The sequence below is a fragment of the Camarhynchus parvulus genome, chromosome 8 (genome assembly GCF_901933205.1).
Source record: "Camarhynchus parvulus chromosome 8, STF_HiC, whole genome shotgun sequence".
Classification (NCBI taxonomy): Eukaryota; Metazoa; Chordata; class Aves; order Passeriformes; family Thraupidae; genus Camarhynchus; species Camarhynchus parvulus.
In genome coordinates, this window is record NC_044578.1 from 29,776,715 (window position 1) to 29,791,996 (window position 15,282).

General features: G+C 56.2%; 2 protein-coding genes across 2 annotated transcripts in view; one reads left to right on the plus strand and one right to left on the minus strand.

Annotated features, from left to right (window-relative positions):
* Positions 1-5,427: 5,427 nt before the first annotated feature.
* SEC22B (SEC22 homolog B, vesicle trafficking protein) lies at positions 5,428-13,143 on the minus strand. Its single transcript, XM_030953809.1, has 5 exons — positions 12,989-13,143; positions 12,627-12,736; positions 8,291-8,451; positions 7,818-7,964; positions 5,428-7,453 (listed from the first exon to the last, which is right to left on the minus strand). Exons 1-5 carry the CDS (start codon positions 13,061-13,063, stop codon positions 7,299-7,301), a joined length of 648 nt encoding a protein of 215 aa, XP_030809669.1. The 5' UTR covers positions 13,064-13,143; the 3' UTR covers positions 5,428-7,298.
* A 268-nt stretch (positions 13,144-13,411) lies between these two features.
* PACS2 (phosphofurin acidic cluster sorting protein 2) overlaps positions 13,412-15,282 on the plus strand; it is a 75,154-nt gene continuing 73,283 nt past the window's right edge. Inside the window, 1 exon segment of the mRNA XM_030953188.1 lies at positions 13,412-13,568. Coding sequence (XP_030809048.1) covers positions 13,441-13,568 — 128 coding nt within the window. The 5' untranslated portion in view covers positions 13,412-13,440.

Genomic DNA, 15,282 nt, shown 5'->3' on the forward strand with positions numbered 1-15,282 from the left:
ATCCTGTCGTTAAGCAATAAATCCTTTACAGAGGAATTAGAAATGTGTTTCAGCATTGCTTCATCTTCATGCAGCCCTACCACACACCACCTGAGCCCCAGTTCCCCACCCAGAGAAGACACTGGGACTGGAGAGCTCTGCAAGGTTTCCTGCAGTTTCTGCCTGGTTTCTGACCATGCCTTGCCCCTCTTTGCCCCCAGTGTCTCACCCGGGTGCAGGAACCAAGCCGCAGCTGCTGGTCGGGCAGGGTGCCTGGCACAGGGCTGGGTGCACTGGGGCACTGGAAGCGATGCCAGAGGAGGGATTAGGAGAGCTGGGCAGGCTCCATATCCACGGCAGAGTTTGTTAAATGGCCCCAGCAGTCAGGGAAATCCTGGCACTTTGTCTGACAAAGACTGGGAGATCAGGCCCTCCCTGTGACTCCACTCAGAGTCTCTCTCTGCCGTGATTTTGGTTCCACAGAGGATCCATGCACTTTTCTCAGAGAAAGCTCCCAGGGGCAGCAGCTCCCCAGATCCCAAATGCCTCACCTCTGTCCAGCCAGGGAATTCTGCCAGGCAGATGTGCTGGGGGCTCCGCAGTGCTCACCCCTGCTCCTCTCACAGAAGACAAAATGCATTTGAACATTCTGAGGTGCTTTTTGTGTGTCTGTACCTGGTCAGTGAGGACCATGGCACTTCTCTGTCCCCCACCTTGGAGGAACTGCTGATTTCAACAGATTTGTATTGGTTTTTTCAGAACAAATTGTGTTTTCTTGCAGTAAATTTCAGTGGCATTGATGGTGGTTCAGGCATCCAGACCCCAGCTCAGCCCACACCCCAATGCCTGCCTTGCATCCCTGGTTTTACTTGTTGTCCCAGATAAACGTTGCCTTTATCCCAGATAACCTGCCCTGATCTGGGGGTCCTTAGGACAAACAAGCTTGAGTCAAATGTTCCAGCTTTCTCTTTTGTGATCAGGAAAGCTGGAACCCCCTTAAAATGGGAGCTGAGGGTGTTTCATAGTTACAAGACGTCAGCAGCCAAGAGGTTTAAGAAAAGCAGGAGGGAGAGAGGCTTCCAACAAAATCCTCAGGGCTGGCAGCCTTGTGCCTGTGCTGCAAATATCTTGTCCTGTGGCTCGTCTGCAAACTCTTAACATCCACATGACTTGGCTTATGCCATGATTACCTTACCTGCCAGCCGGCTTCATCTTAAAAAGAAACAGAGAAGTGCAAAGGCATTTCTGCACCAAGCCCTGCAGGAATGCTCTGGGCTCCCTGTTCTGCCTGTGCTGCTAATCACCAGGGGAATTTGTACCCTCTGCCTCAGCTGCCTGCTCTCAGCAGCCCCTGGAGGATTTAAATTGCAGATGGAGTTGCGAAGCTTTTACCAAAGTTGGTCTGACCTACAGAGTGGCCATTAAGCTCCCAAAATGCCGCTGGCTCTGGGCACGAAGTGGGACAAGAGAGGGATTTGTGGTCACCCTCGGGGTCACAGGCAGCGCTGTAATGTCACTGGCACCGTGGCGTGGCCGTGGCTCAAGGAAGGGGCAGCTGCTCACCACAATCGTTGGGTTCCCTTTTTTGGGTCTGTATCCAGGGCTGGCTGAAGAAACAGGAATCTGTAACTCTCCTCTTGACCTTGAGCAGCCTCTAGGTAGCTACAGCGGCGATCGGCAGCAGGCAAATCCCTCTCCTCTCCCAGTGCACACACAGCCCGGGCAAGCCAGCCCTCCTGTGCCATGGTGTGGCACTGCCATGCGGGCACAGCCCCCAGCAGCTGTGCTCCCCCAGCCTCTGGGGGCACAGCAAAGCAGGATAGGGGCTTCCTCCTGTTCCTGTGGCACCCAGAGCCCGGCCTCAGTCCCCAGACAGGCTGTTGTGTCCCTCCTGTCACCGGGCAGGAGCCTCGTGCTGCTCTGCAGCCAAACTGAGCCAGAGGCCGCCCTGTCCCTCCTCTCGAGAGTTCCCTCCTGTGCCAAGGTGGGTGCCTGGGACAAGATGCCATCACAGCAGCAAGGGGCTCATGGCTGTGAAGGGGGGAACATGAACCCCAGGAAAGGTCCTGAGGAGCCACACACACCTCAGGCTCTCCAGGCTCAGGCACCACAGGTCCCAGTGTGCAGGATTTGGGGTTACTGTAGCTCCTGCAAGCGCATTTTGTTCTGCTCTGCTATGCAAATCCTGTCCCTGCTGCCAGTCTGGGGGTGCCCCAGCTGTGGCTGGTGAGGAGGGTGCGCTGCTGCTCCGGGAGCTGTGCCGCGCTGGGGCTGGGGAATCCCGTTTGCAGCGAGCATGGCAGCGAGCCAGGGAGGCACAGGGCGCTGCGGCGGCCAGAGAGGCTGCGGGGGGGAAGAGGGGAGGAAAAGACGAGCTAGAGAAAAAGCAGTGACAGAGGAAACAGGTTTATCATCTCTCTGCAGGGCGCTGGGGCACAGCCACAAGGGGTTTTCTGCGGCAGGATCCAAAATTGCACCGGGCTGCTGCATGTAGCCATGAATGAGCTCTGGGAAAGCCTCGTGGCCGGGCCCAGCAGCCCCGCTGGGGTGGGCAGGGGAGCAGGGACTGCCCAGCTTCTGCTTTGTCCCCTGCGGTGGGTTTGTGAGCTCAGACGTGAATGCAGCAGCTGGGAGCAGCCGTGTGAGCTGTGCAGGGCTCAGAGCTGCGGGCAAACCCCGGGGCAGCCCTGCAGGGCACCCAAACGCTGCACAAGGCGGGGGAGAAGGGGACAGGCTGGGCAGGAGAGGTGGCATGGCTGCTCCAGAGAAAGCAGAGCCAGGAATACGTCTGGGCAGAGGGGGCAGAGACTGTGCAGGAAGTGCAGGAGGGTATCTGCGGGGGAAAAGTCCAACCCCACCTCTCCCCAGTGCAGGATGCTCAGCGACCCTCAAAGAGCTCAGACGGGGGTGACCAACAGGGACAGGGCTCGGCAGGTGCCCCAAACCCTGCCCTGGGGCTTGCTGGGTGCTCAGGACCAGCCCAGCTGCATCAGGGGACAGGGAGATGGCCCAGCTCGGGGTGCTCTGGGGCAGGATGTGGCACTGACTCAGGCCACTGCAGGAGGGCTGGTCCCACAGTCAGCTGTCCCTGGCCAGCTGCCAACCCAGCACCCCGCCCCGGAAAAACCTTCATTTTTGGGTGGCAGAAAATCGACATCCTCCTTTCCAAAAGGTCACATTGAGGCAACACAGCGAAGTGTGAGGGGCAGAGGGGACCTCCCGAGTCCTCAGCCTGGCTCTGTGGGACATCCCCGCTAGCCCTGGTGGGATTCAGAGCCCTCCAGAGCTGTGGCAGCTCACAGTGGCCAGACAGGGAAGGAGAACAAGGACCAAGGTGTTCAAAGGCTGAACTTCAAGCCCTGCTGCCCTGGCCACTGCTGTCCAAGCACTTCTCTGGTGTGGAGTGCTCTGGGCAGGTGCTGCAAGCACAACCCTCCACACCACTGGGACATTCACCCACGGCAAAACAGCTTCCAGAAACCATCTGTGGCCAGACTGTCCCTGGGATCCCAGAGGAAAAGATGCTGGAACTGGATCTTTCTCAAAACCTACTCAAAAGTGGGGTTTACAAGTGTGAGGAGCTGCTTCAAAGCAGAAGCAGCTGGTGCCCAAGTCAACACAGAAACTAAAACCCTCCTTCTCCCAGAGTGGAGCCAGTGCAGAGAGCAGCCACAGCCTGTGCCAGGTGAGACCTGGTTCATACCTGACAGAGTGGCTGGAGCACCCAGCCGGCTTTTGCCATCCTGGTGCACTCTTCCTCTCCACTCGTGCCCCACCCCTGGTAGGTTTGGCAGCCTCTGGGAACCAGCTCTGCCTGTCTGCTCTCGCTGTGTCACTCAGGGAGGAAACCCCCATCACCCAAACCCGGCGTGCCCAGTGGTGTAACCCCCAGTGGGCAGTGGGGCACACGGACACAGCCATGTCCCTGGTACACAGCCCCTGCTCCCTGCAGCAGGCACTGTCCCAAACAGCACAGAGACACCCAGGGGTGCCCCGACCTGAGCTGAGGGGTGTCAGCCGCCAAAACTGACAGCTTTTGACCTCCGTGCTCACATGATGAGCAGAGCAGCTCCCAGGACACCCTGCACGAGCATTTTCTTCTTTTGCACTCTGCGTGTACCCCGTGCCAATATTTCCCCAGTGCCAATGGGCACAGTGCAGGAAAAGGGAAAGCTGAGCTCAGCTCTGCTCTCTAAACCCACCCAAGCAGAGGCTCAGGTGCTGCAGAGCCGCCAGGACGTTGCTCTGCTCCCAGATCGGCCCCCTCTGCTCCGCGTGTGCCCCACACGGGACAGAACCCCTCGTGTCTGCCAGGCTGGGGGGGACAGGCGCAGCAGCTGGGGGATTGCCCAGCGGACAAAGGCTGTTCAGAGCCCCTGGAAGCACAGGGGGACCTCAGAAGCAGAAATCGACATGAAAAGCGCTGCCTAGGCGGTGACAGGCAAACGCCCTGCGGGAAGCGCCTCCCTCCGTGCCGGCCGCAGGGCGGGATGAGGCCGGGCAGCGCCGCCCGGTGCGGGGCCCTCGCAGGCACATCCCCGGCCTCACGGGGAGGCTGCGGCTCTTTGGGGACGCCAGGGCATGGCAAGGAGCTGGGGGTGCCCTGAGGAGGAGCTCCCTTTGTGTCCGCAGCCCAGCCCCGCGCAGGCACTGCCATCTGCAGGCAGAGCCGCGGGCCGGCTCCGGCCCCGCCGCACCGCGACCCCCGAGCCCCCGGCAGGACCGGCCACTGTCCCCAGCGGACCGACCACCGCACATGCCCCGGCACCGAGCCCCTGCTGCAGCGGGACCTCCATCCGAGAGCAGCCCTCACGAAACACACGGAGAAAAGGGCAGCGGCCTCTCCGCCCCTCTGCCCGAGCAGCCGGACCGGAGCTGAGCTCACACCTGGCTGCGCAGGAGGTGCAGAGACCCCAGCAAAGCAACACCCTGTGCACACATCCCTCGCACGGAACAGTATCAGCAGCACCCTCCCCATTAGAAAGGGGGCTCCACGTTTTGAACGCAGTAAGGAAATTGCTCGTAAGGTGTTCCCTGGAGGCCCAGGCTGGCCTGTGGGAGAGGAGGATTCCTGTCACCCCTCTAAGCAAGCGGCACTCGCAGTTCCACTCGCAGCTCACGCTGGCACAGCCCACGGGGGACACACATCCCACTCATTCACTCCCAGTTTGTGCTGCTTGAACAGCGTGGCCACAAAACTGTCCCCATAAAACTCTGCCTGTGCCAAGGAGGTTTCCTGGCAACAGGCAGAGATGTGCCAGCAGGGAGAGACCCCTGCTATAACCTTCTCTGGCACAAGATGGTCAAGATCATGTCTTTCAACTAGCCCTGCCTCCAAAAGGGAGCCCTTATCCCAGGTGGTTCCATCTATGGGGTCTTCACCCTCCTGAGAAGGAAGGAAAGCATCCCCCAGGGTCACAGGAACGAGACACAGGACACTCCACGCCACAGAGGGGATTTTTCAGAAGCATTTATTTCCCTGCTGACACTGGGGCTGCAGAGGGCAGCGGCTCCCTGAGCTGCCCCGTGCTGCAGAAACATCACCCCCTCAATCACAACAATCCATGGACGGTCGGTGTCTGAGCGGTAAGACCTTCCAGCACCTCCCTTACACAGACCTACAGCACTGGGACATTCACCTGCTAGGGACACCACTTAAAAGGACTTAAAATCATTATAGTAATTAGAATAAAGCAACCTACAAAGTAACACTTAGAGGCATCATGCAGAAACCGGATTACTTTAGACTATGTGGCAGCTCAGAGTTGCTGGGTTCATCGGTGGACGAGTGCTTGACTGCATTCTGCCAGTCCAACAAGGTGCCAAGCTGGGCAGCATTCCCAGACAGGACAACAGCTGTGCTTCCCATCCCGTGGCAGGAAACACTTCCAGGTCACAGTTTATACATCCAGAACTACACAAGGTTATGTGCTTATAAAAGGTGCTGGGAAGTCCTGACACTTCCTTCTGTGACACCACCTGCTTCCTCTACCAAGTGGCAGACATTTGAGTGCAGCAGAGTGCCTGAGTTGTGGGGTTTCTTTTTTCTCTCTCTCCTTTTTGGTTTTTTTTTAATAAAACCAAAATCTGCTAAAATGTTATTCTCAGCACAGGTGGACCAAAAAAAAATTATTAAAAAAAATCACATTACACTGGTGATATAGAGATTGGCCCATAAGAAAGAAGAAGCTCTATACTACTGCCCCATAATGAGTTTTTCTTCACCTACAGTTTCAACTTCCCAAGTGAGGTAGGGAGAAGATGACCACGGGTAAAAGAGGTGGTGTTTCTAAAGGATTTCACTGTTTTGAAGTTATCTTAATCCTTCATGTAGTGTTCTTTACAGGAACACTGCCTTTTCTTCACAACAACATTCAGAGTTTTGGTTTTTTGGTTGTTTTGGGTGAGGGAAAGAGGGAGAAAGAAAACAAGGATCCCAGAGATGAAATGCTGGCAGTTTTGACACATTTTGGAAGGAAAGCACAGTTATAAAAAGGAAGGAAATAATGTAGTGAATCTGCAGCTAGAAGGGAAAAATAGAGAGTGCTGACATAGTTTGCACTGTGCCCGTTCCAACGGCATTGAATTACACACCCTGTTCATGTGGAAACATACTGTCACACACAGCTGTCAGGAGAGGGAGAGTGGACACTTAAAACGTGGAGTTTAACTTTGCAGAACCAGTTAATACAGAAGCCTTCCACTGCCCCTCCTAGTACTGGACAGAATGTGTTTTAAGGCATAGTTTAACATCCATTTCTTCCTAAAGCAATTTAAAGTGTAACAAGCCAGGATGTCAGACACAAAACACTCAACAGGTATTCTGACAGAGGTGAAAGCTGGTTTATGTACAGTGAAATACTTGCCTGCAAACAGGGGAGTCTTGAAAAAGAAAGAAAGAAAAAGAACTGCAGACCCAGATTCTAAAAAAGCAAACATTACCAACACAAGGAATGTTCATTAGAGTCCAGTTCCCACTAGAGCTACTCAGCAGGAGGATGTACAATATGATTATGCTAAACAGCACTGATTGACTGTTCCCAGAGTGCCCCGGGAGGGGGAAGAACCTTGGGAGGCCAAATTCTGCAGTATCCCAGTGCAAACTGCCTCAGAGGAAAAGCCTGCACTCAACAAGCCTTCACACCTATTGTTAGGCTCCACTAAGAGATGCAGTAGCCAGGTGTCACCTAACAACTCCAGGACACTCCTGCGAAGGTGATGGTCCTGTGTGGATTCTAATGCACATCCCCCATGAGCAGTGTCCTGCACACATTCACCTGCCAGGCCACTGGCTTTCCCTCTTCCATGGCTGGGCCAGCTCACAGCCACCAGAACCTCACATAGACAATCAGCATGATGAAGAACACGGCTACGGCCGCCAGCTTGGCGTACGTGGAGCGCATGTTCAGGTACTTGGCGTCCTGGCGGTACTTCTTGGACAAACTGGACAAGTTGTTGGCCTTGGAATCAAGAGCTGTTCAAGGGAAAGGGGAGAGGGTTTAGGTTTAACTGAGCATTCCCCAAATGTTACATTAAGTGTACAAGTTTCTCTGGAGCAGCTGGAAGCACAGCAGTTTCACGTGGCAGTGTGCCCTGTGCCCCCTGTGCCCAGGGCTTGTCCTGCTGGGATGAGAGCTGTCCGAGCTGGAGAGGGGCTGGCGTCCCCCACAGCAGCACCAGCACCCGCCAGCTGTTTCAGAACACAGCTGATCCAGCTGGAACACCCACTGGGTTCACTGCTTTTCTCAGCAGGGTCAAGCGTTTCCCTCAGGACGCTCTGCCCACCCAGCTGCCCCAGGAGACAGCACTGTGTGCCAAACCCTGGCCACTCCCAGTACCTGACAGGGCCTCTCCTCGCTGTAGGACCTCCTCAATGTTGGCCACCATAATCCTCTGCACATCCTGCAGCTCTGTGTTGATGGAGCCCAGGTTCCTCCTCGCCCGGCTATCAATGTAGAGCTTCTTGGTTTTCTGGATGTAGGTGTCTGGAAGGAGACAGGGCTGTCAGGGGGAGTCTCACCTAGCACAGAGCTGCCTGGCTGCAGGAGTGGGAGCACTGCTGCGACAGCCAGAAGACTACACGCAAATATTCACTTGAATGAGGCCAAAGACTAAAAGTAGGAAATCTGAATCTAAGGACATGCACCACTTCCATACCACTTCTCTATTCTCCTGCTCAGAACACCCATGTCTCTAGTGCCAAGGAGAATTTGAGCTGTCAATTCCACAGGACAAGCTGCAGAGAATCCCATGGCCACTGCTCCCTCCCAGATGGAAGTTTCCTGACTAGCCACAGGGAGAGGGACCTCACCAAACTCGATGAAGGAATAGGGCCTGGAGACTGTTGGAACCTTCTTGCCATGCTGCTCATCAAACTCTGAGTGCAAGTCTTCCAGGTATGCAAAGGCCAGCTTCTTGGGGAATCCAGCTTCACACAGGACCAGGTAACACACTCCTTTCTCGATGATGTAGCTAAAAGAATGGCAGACAGAGCATTAATCAATCAATTTTGAACCTATCCTGTCAAACACCACCCTGCACGCCTCTATTCCTATGAGGTGATGAGAACTGGGTACAAGAACTTCTGCTTTTCTATGTCTGGATCAAGTGTAAACCTTTCTGCAAAGCAATGGCTTATCTTTTCTTTAGCCAAAATAAATTTTCTTGTAGCCTCAGACCCTACACCCATGCCAACAGTCCTGGGCTTTGACTTCAGCTGAACAAAAGCTGGTCTGTGAATACCATTAGCTTAACAAAATACGAGCAACAAAAGAGTTGTAATTTTGGAGTATAAAAAAGAGAACACCCTGCAGTCAGGAGGAGGGGCAGCACAAGAAAGTTTGCCAGCAGAGTAGAGGGGAAGGTGGCCAACACATCTCTAAGGGGCAGCACAGCCAAGTACCTGAGGCCCAGGAATGGGAAGCTGAGGCACTGACATGAGGAGACACACACAGGAGTTTGGTCTCAGTGAGCTGGGAAGGCACCCAGTCCCTGCCAGCTGTCCCTCTCCATTTCAGAGAGCTGGCTATCCCCTTCCTCACCCCCACCAGCCTGCTGGAGGCGTGCTGCCCTGCACATGCATCACCACAGGGGCAGCTGGGGAGGGGCACTGCTGCTAGGTGGGTGCTGGTGACCTTACAGGCTCACCATGGGTGGGTGTGACCATGCCACCAGTTCTCCAAAGAACACAGTGACACTCATGCTGCTGTGTAAAGCTGCTTGGTTTGCCCCCTAGCTGAGGGCAAAGGGGTCCTCTTCTCACCCACCACCAACCCTGAGATTATTTAGGCTTCACTTTGTCACTCTGCTGCTCCACATTCCCAACTGAATTTTCCTCCTCACTTAGCCAATATAAAAATAAAGGCTACAATACTCCCACCAAAAGCAAGGGGGTGGAGACAGTAAACAGCCCTGTAAACACTTTTGAATGCTTATCTATATTCTTCAGGGTGGAGTGTGAATGCTACTTTTAGGTTACCTTCCTTTGACTTTCTGCATAATGCCATTAAGCATTAGTCTGGTTAGCATAAAGATTAGCAGTGTACTAAAGAAAAGATCCAGTCCTGAGGGCACTGTAGTAAAATAAGCAGCTTAAAATTTTGTTAGTAGACACATCAGGCTTACAAAACAACTTCACCCCACTTCCCACTGTTTTTCCAGATACCCCAGCAGGGCCATGTCCTTTAAATTAGCCATCCTGACCTTGTTCCTGGGCTCAGGACTATCCATTCCTCTTGCCTCTATATGGCCCATGTGTGAACCCTGGCAGCCTTCAAACAACAACAGATTCACCCCAACCAGAAGAAGAAACTCCAGCTGCCATCATCCATTCCACAGTATTTCCCCATGTGCCCGTGGCCTTTGGTCCTTTTTATGTTCCTCAGCTTGGACTGCATCACTTCCCTTACCCCTGGAGACCTGCTTGCCACATCGGGGTTGCTAAAGATCATCACCCAGAGCTTGATTTAGCCACTGCCATGATGAGTAAGACTTGAGCAAATCTATTGAAATGAGGAGAACCAGTGTCAGAAGGGAATTCTGGCAGCACTGCTGGAGCAGCACTCTCCAGGTGAGAGCACTCTGAGGAACATGTCCCTGTTCCTGCTCTGTTTATCTCTGCCTGGAGCTCTTCAGCTGCATTTCCCACTTGCTTCTCCCTGGTGTGATATTCAGGGTGCTGGGTTTAAAGTTGGTCTGGCAGCACCACAGGGAGCCAGCTCACCTCGCTCTGCCCCAGATTCAGACAATTTTGTCAACTTCAGACCAGAGTTCCTGCACAGCTGAGCCTCTCAGTTTCATACTTTGTGTGCACCTCCAAGCTTCAGCACAGCACCTGGCTGCATGTCCTCACACAAGGGGCAGATGTGGCCACTTGCCACTGTTAACTCTGCTCTGAGTGCAGCCAGCAGGCCTCCTGTAATCACACTGGGCATTTTGAGAGAGAAAAGCTTTATCCTGGTAACAGTGGCAAAGGCCAAGGGTTGCTTTTAAATGACAGGTAGGAGTCACTTCAGCCATTCATCAGGCAAAGGTCACCTGCTCCCTGAGAGCACAGCAGAGCTGTCGGTGCTCCTGTAGCTGCACAGCCCCAGTGCTGCTGCTGCAAGGCTGACACAGCTCCTGCAGCTGCAACCTTGGCACAGCAGTTGGCAGAAATCACCCAAGGGCTCACAATTTTAACTTCAAGCTCCAGGAAGGCTCGGCTCTGCTTTGAACTGATGAAGCTGAAGATGTTCAGCAGCACCTCAGCAGAACAGCTTCACCCCACTCCCCAGCAATACCCTGGGCTGTGCTGCTGACTCCCCCCAGAGCTGAATGCTCTGTCCTGCTTTGTGCTGCCCTCAGCACTCACAGCTCTGGTCTGGCACAAGAAGATTGGTGAGCAGCCTGGCCATGGGTCAGCGTTATTTCAGACTAAATCTCAAATTCCCCTGTCAGCTCCCCTCCCTGCAGAGGAAAGTTTCTGACCTGAAATTGCTCTTTCCACACAGGTCCTGCTGTAATGTCCCACCTCAAAGGAGGCAGAAGCAAGTGCTCTGCAGCAGCAGCTGTCAGTGGCCAGCAAAACCCATCCAGGGACTAACTGAGGCCAGGAGGAGGAACACTCCTGTCCCAGCCAGGTAACCTGGCTGCTCCTTTGGGACAGCTGCCCAAACAGGCCTGCCCAAGCCCTCCCTCCTCTCACAGCTGCTGTCAGTACAGCCACACTAAGAGGCTTTGATTTCCTGGGCAAGTGTTGCCACCTTCCCTGCTTGCATCATGGAGGTAACTCAAGAAGGGATTTACTGGGATCTACACAGGCTCTTTCCCAAGGCTTCACTGCCAGGCAGAGCTACACCCATGCTGTGCCAAGGGGACACTCAGAAACGAGGCAGCTTTTAAATTCTGTGAAGATTTAACTTCAGGAAAAGCAGCAGCTAGCACTTAACTCCAGCAACAACACCCAAGTCCAGCAGGAGATAAGGGTGGCCAGGCTAGGCAGGGCCATGCTCTGACACTGTAACTCCCTATCAAAGGCAGCCAGAAGCCCAGAGAAAAGATTTTTTTATAAATCTTGTCGCAGTTAGCAGACAAACGACAACCACAAGAAAAGCATCACCCCAAACCTCACGGTTTTTGCCAGAGATTGCCCATCCAAAAACCTCCTGTTTTCATCTCTTCACACCCCTGAATCTCTGAAGAAAGGGTCAGGGTGGGAGGTTTTGCTCCCGTTGCTGGAGCAGAGGCCCAAAGCCAACCTTGCCCTGCATTCAAAGGCCACGTCCCCCTCACAGACACACACCCTGCCACAGAGGGATCCTGCTGAGGGTGGCACCGTGGGGATGCTGGCACACCCCTGCCACAGCTGCACAGCTCTGCCTGGAGAGCTCACCTGGCCCCTGAGCCCTCCAACAGCCACTCCTGTCACGGCACAATGCTGATTCCCACAGGATCCTGACCAAGTGCCAGGCAATGACATGGCACAGCAAGAGGCATTTCCCTCCTCACACACGGCCTTCCCTGCCTTCCAACTCCCCCTCTGTTCACCCTGCTATTGAGGAGCAAGGATGTCTGAGCTCTGCAAGATTTCCTTGTTTCATACCCAAGCTCTCTTGCTCTCTTCCATACTACTGGAAAATGCCAAAAGTGCTTTCAGGTCAAGAGCTCCCAAAGAGTTAAGGAAATTCATTAAACACACCCAACAAATCTAGCAACAATAAGATTGAATTTACTGGATGAGAGAAAGAAGTCTGTCAGGTATTAAGACAACAATAATAAAAATATTCAGAGATGCTCGATGTGCTTGTAATTCATGAAAAGCTGAGCTCTCACAGGGCACAGAGAGGACAGTCCTGGGCAGCAGGAGGGCACAGTACAAGGACAGATCTCTTTAAACACGAGACACAGGCCGCCCAGAAGATGCAGTGAGGGCACAACAGAGAAAAAGGCAGGGAGGGAACAGAACCTGCACTGTCTGCGGCACAGGCAGAACCACGAACCGGGATGAAAACCAAGCGCCAGACACCTGTGCCAAGCAGTGCCAGCTCACACGCTCTCCCTGGGCAGCAGGGCTGACAGCAGCCCCGTTTCCAACAACGCCCAGCCCGGCTCCAGGAGCCCCGGCCGGTTCCCGGGAGCCGCGATGCCGCAGCGCTGCCGGTACTCACTGGAAAGCCATGGCTCCCGCCTCCAGCGTGCACCGCGTCGGGGACTGCTCGTTCAGCTTGCGGAAGAGCTGCTTGGCCTGGCTCTGGTACTGCTGCAGGTCGCGGCCTGACTGAGGAGGCAGGGAGGGAGGAGAGCGGCTGCAGGGCCGGTACCGGACACACCGGGGGGCTCCGGGGCTGCCGCCACCGGCCCCACAGCACCGGCGGGCTCTGCCCGTCCCACCCGCCACCACCGGCAGGCAAAGGCCGGTGCCGGAGCCGCCCTGCTGTGAGAAGGGACTGCGCGCCTCCCGGTAGGTCGCCCCCCGCCCGCTCCTCACGGACACACCGGCCCCTCCCCGCCCGCGCCCCGCCGGCCCCACCTGCTCGTCCTCTTGCATGGAGGCGGCGAGGGGGAGCCCGTCCGCCACGCGGGCGATCATCGTGAGCAGCACCATGGTCGCGCCCGCCCTGCCACGGAGCCGCCCGGAAACTGCCACCGCCGCTTCCGGTGCGCGGCCGCCGCGCCGGCGGCACTTCCGCCCGCCCCGTGCGCGCATGCGCCAATGCGAGACCACGCCCCGTCATAGCCACGCCCCCCCCGCGGGCGCGCCTCCTTAGAGCAGACGCGGCCCCTCCGCACGGCCGCGCCCACCAGGCTCGGCATGGCCACGCCCCCTCGGCAGCACCGCCCCGTTCCAGCCGCGCCAAGTAAGCCCCGCCCCCCGCCCCTCCCTCCTCCGCCCGGCCCCGCCCCGTGACGCGCCCCCCGCGGGCGGGGCGGGGCGGCGGCGGCCCGGCGCGGTGGGCGCGCGCCAGGGCGGCGGGCACAGCCATGGCGGCGGCGGCCGAGCGGAGCCGCCTCAGCTTCCCCGGCGGCACCGGGGCCCTGGGGCGGCCCGTGCCTATGAACCTCTTCGCCACCTGGGAGATCGACGGCTCCAGCCCCAGCTGCGTGCCCAGGTAACGGGCGGGCGAGGGCGCGGACCGCACCCCCTTTCCTCCCCGGCTCCGCGGCTGCCTCCTGGAGCCCCGTTCCCATCACCTGTGCGAGCCTCCCGCAGCCGCAGGGCCCTTGCCGCCCCTCGGCGCTGCCGCAGCGGCGGGCACGGCTCCTCCCGTGCCTTTCGGGATGGGTGGCGGTGCGGGGCTCCGGCGGAGGGCGGGGGGTGCTGCCGTGTGTCCGGGCTGTGCGGGGTCACCTTCGCCGTGCGTGTCCCCGGCAGCCCCCGGCGCGGGCCGGGGCTCCCCCGGTACCGCGGTGCCGCCGCCTTTCCCGGGCAGTGCCCGCAGGGATGGGCTCGGGGCGCGCATCCCTTCTCCGGGGCTGGTTCTTCGCCCTCTGCCCGTGTCCCTCCGTTGCCGTGCCTCTGCCGTGTGTACACACGCGGCCGTGCTCCCTGCCCGCGCTGCTTTTAGCCCGCATGGCAGGCATTCCTCTTAGTTTTTAAAAATTTTGCGCTCTTCAAGCCCAGCTCAGAACAGAATGCCTCTGCGGATTTAAACGTGCCGGAGACAAACCTTTGCAGCGCTCCTCTTTATCTTTGTTTGTTTTGTTTTAAACGAGGACGTAGCGAGCGAGCAGAAAGGAAACAGAGTCATCAGGCTGACCTGGCAGGAACGTGAAGCTCTGCAAGCTTTACAAACCCCCCCAAATCCCTCTGTCTGCTGCGCCATCCACACAGCAGGCTGGACTCGGTGGCCATGCCCCTGTATTGCAGGGACGAGTAACTATCACAAACACTGTAGTGGTCTGACATCGTGGGCAGCAACAGAAGCAAACCCGAGTCCTGCTATTGCAGGTAATCTGGGTTTATAGGGGTTTATCTGTGCTAGCAGCGCCTCGGGCAGCAACTTTTTCAGCTTGTGTCTCGTTCAGCCTTTCTTTTCTGCAACTGGAGATCTTGGAAAGGGTCTGGCACCCGGGGGAATGTGCCTGTCTTCAAGGAGTCCCTTTGCTGTGGAAGTTGTCACTTGGATGGGAATAGCTGGAGGAGCAGTTGGTGCTTTTTCATTTTGCACTAGACAAGAAAGTGTCCCTGCTGCTGGCAGGGGGTTGGACTTAAATGATCTTTAAAAGGTCCCTTCCAACCCAAAGCATTCTGTGGTTCCAGTGCAATTGGCCCTGTCCCTGCCATGCAGAGGACACGGTAGCACTGCTCTGAAAACACTTCTCTCCACTGCACCCTTTGCTACAGGAAGGCAGCTGGGTTTCCATCCCACCCAACCTTGTACCAGTGGCTGTTAAACAAATAAAAGCCCAAACCTCTGACACTGTCAAGGACTTTTCATTCTGCATTATCATTTATGCTGATACTTGCAGATCTGCAAACGAGCTCACAACATAGCCTGCTGGTTTGCAAATCTGTGGATGACCAGAAAATGCAGTGTAAGGACACTGACCCTGCCTTGGTGGGCAGCACAAGGGTGGGTCCTGGGCGCTGGAATTGTGGTGGGCAGCAGATGGGAGGCAGCTGGTTGAGGTGCCTGGTGGAATGTGGGGAATGCAAAGCCCATGTGGGTATCTGGGCAGGTGGGGCAGAGCTGGGGTTTGAGGGGGAAAGTCTGGAACTGCTGAAGCAAGCGGTGAAGGAGGGCATGATAAAAGTGCTCAGATTGCCTGCCCTGAGGAATTGATGGAAGAACTGGGGCATTTGGGACCTTGTAGGAACAAAGC

Excerpts from the sequence above, each read along its gene's own strand:
- SEC22B (XM_030953809.1), bottom strand. The coding sequence starts at position 13,063 with ATGGTGCTGCTCACGATGATCGCCCGCGTGGCGGACGGGCTCCCCCTC. Across the intron at positions 12,737-12,988 it reads CCATGCAAGAGGACGAGCAG|TCAGGCCGCGACCTGCAGCA; the intron begins GTGGGGCCGGCG and ends CTGCCTCCTCAG. Across the intron at positions 7,965-8,290 it reads CTATTCCTTCATCGAGTTTG|ACACCTACATCCAGAAAACC; the intron begins GTGAGGTCCCTC and ends GTCTCCTTCCAG.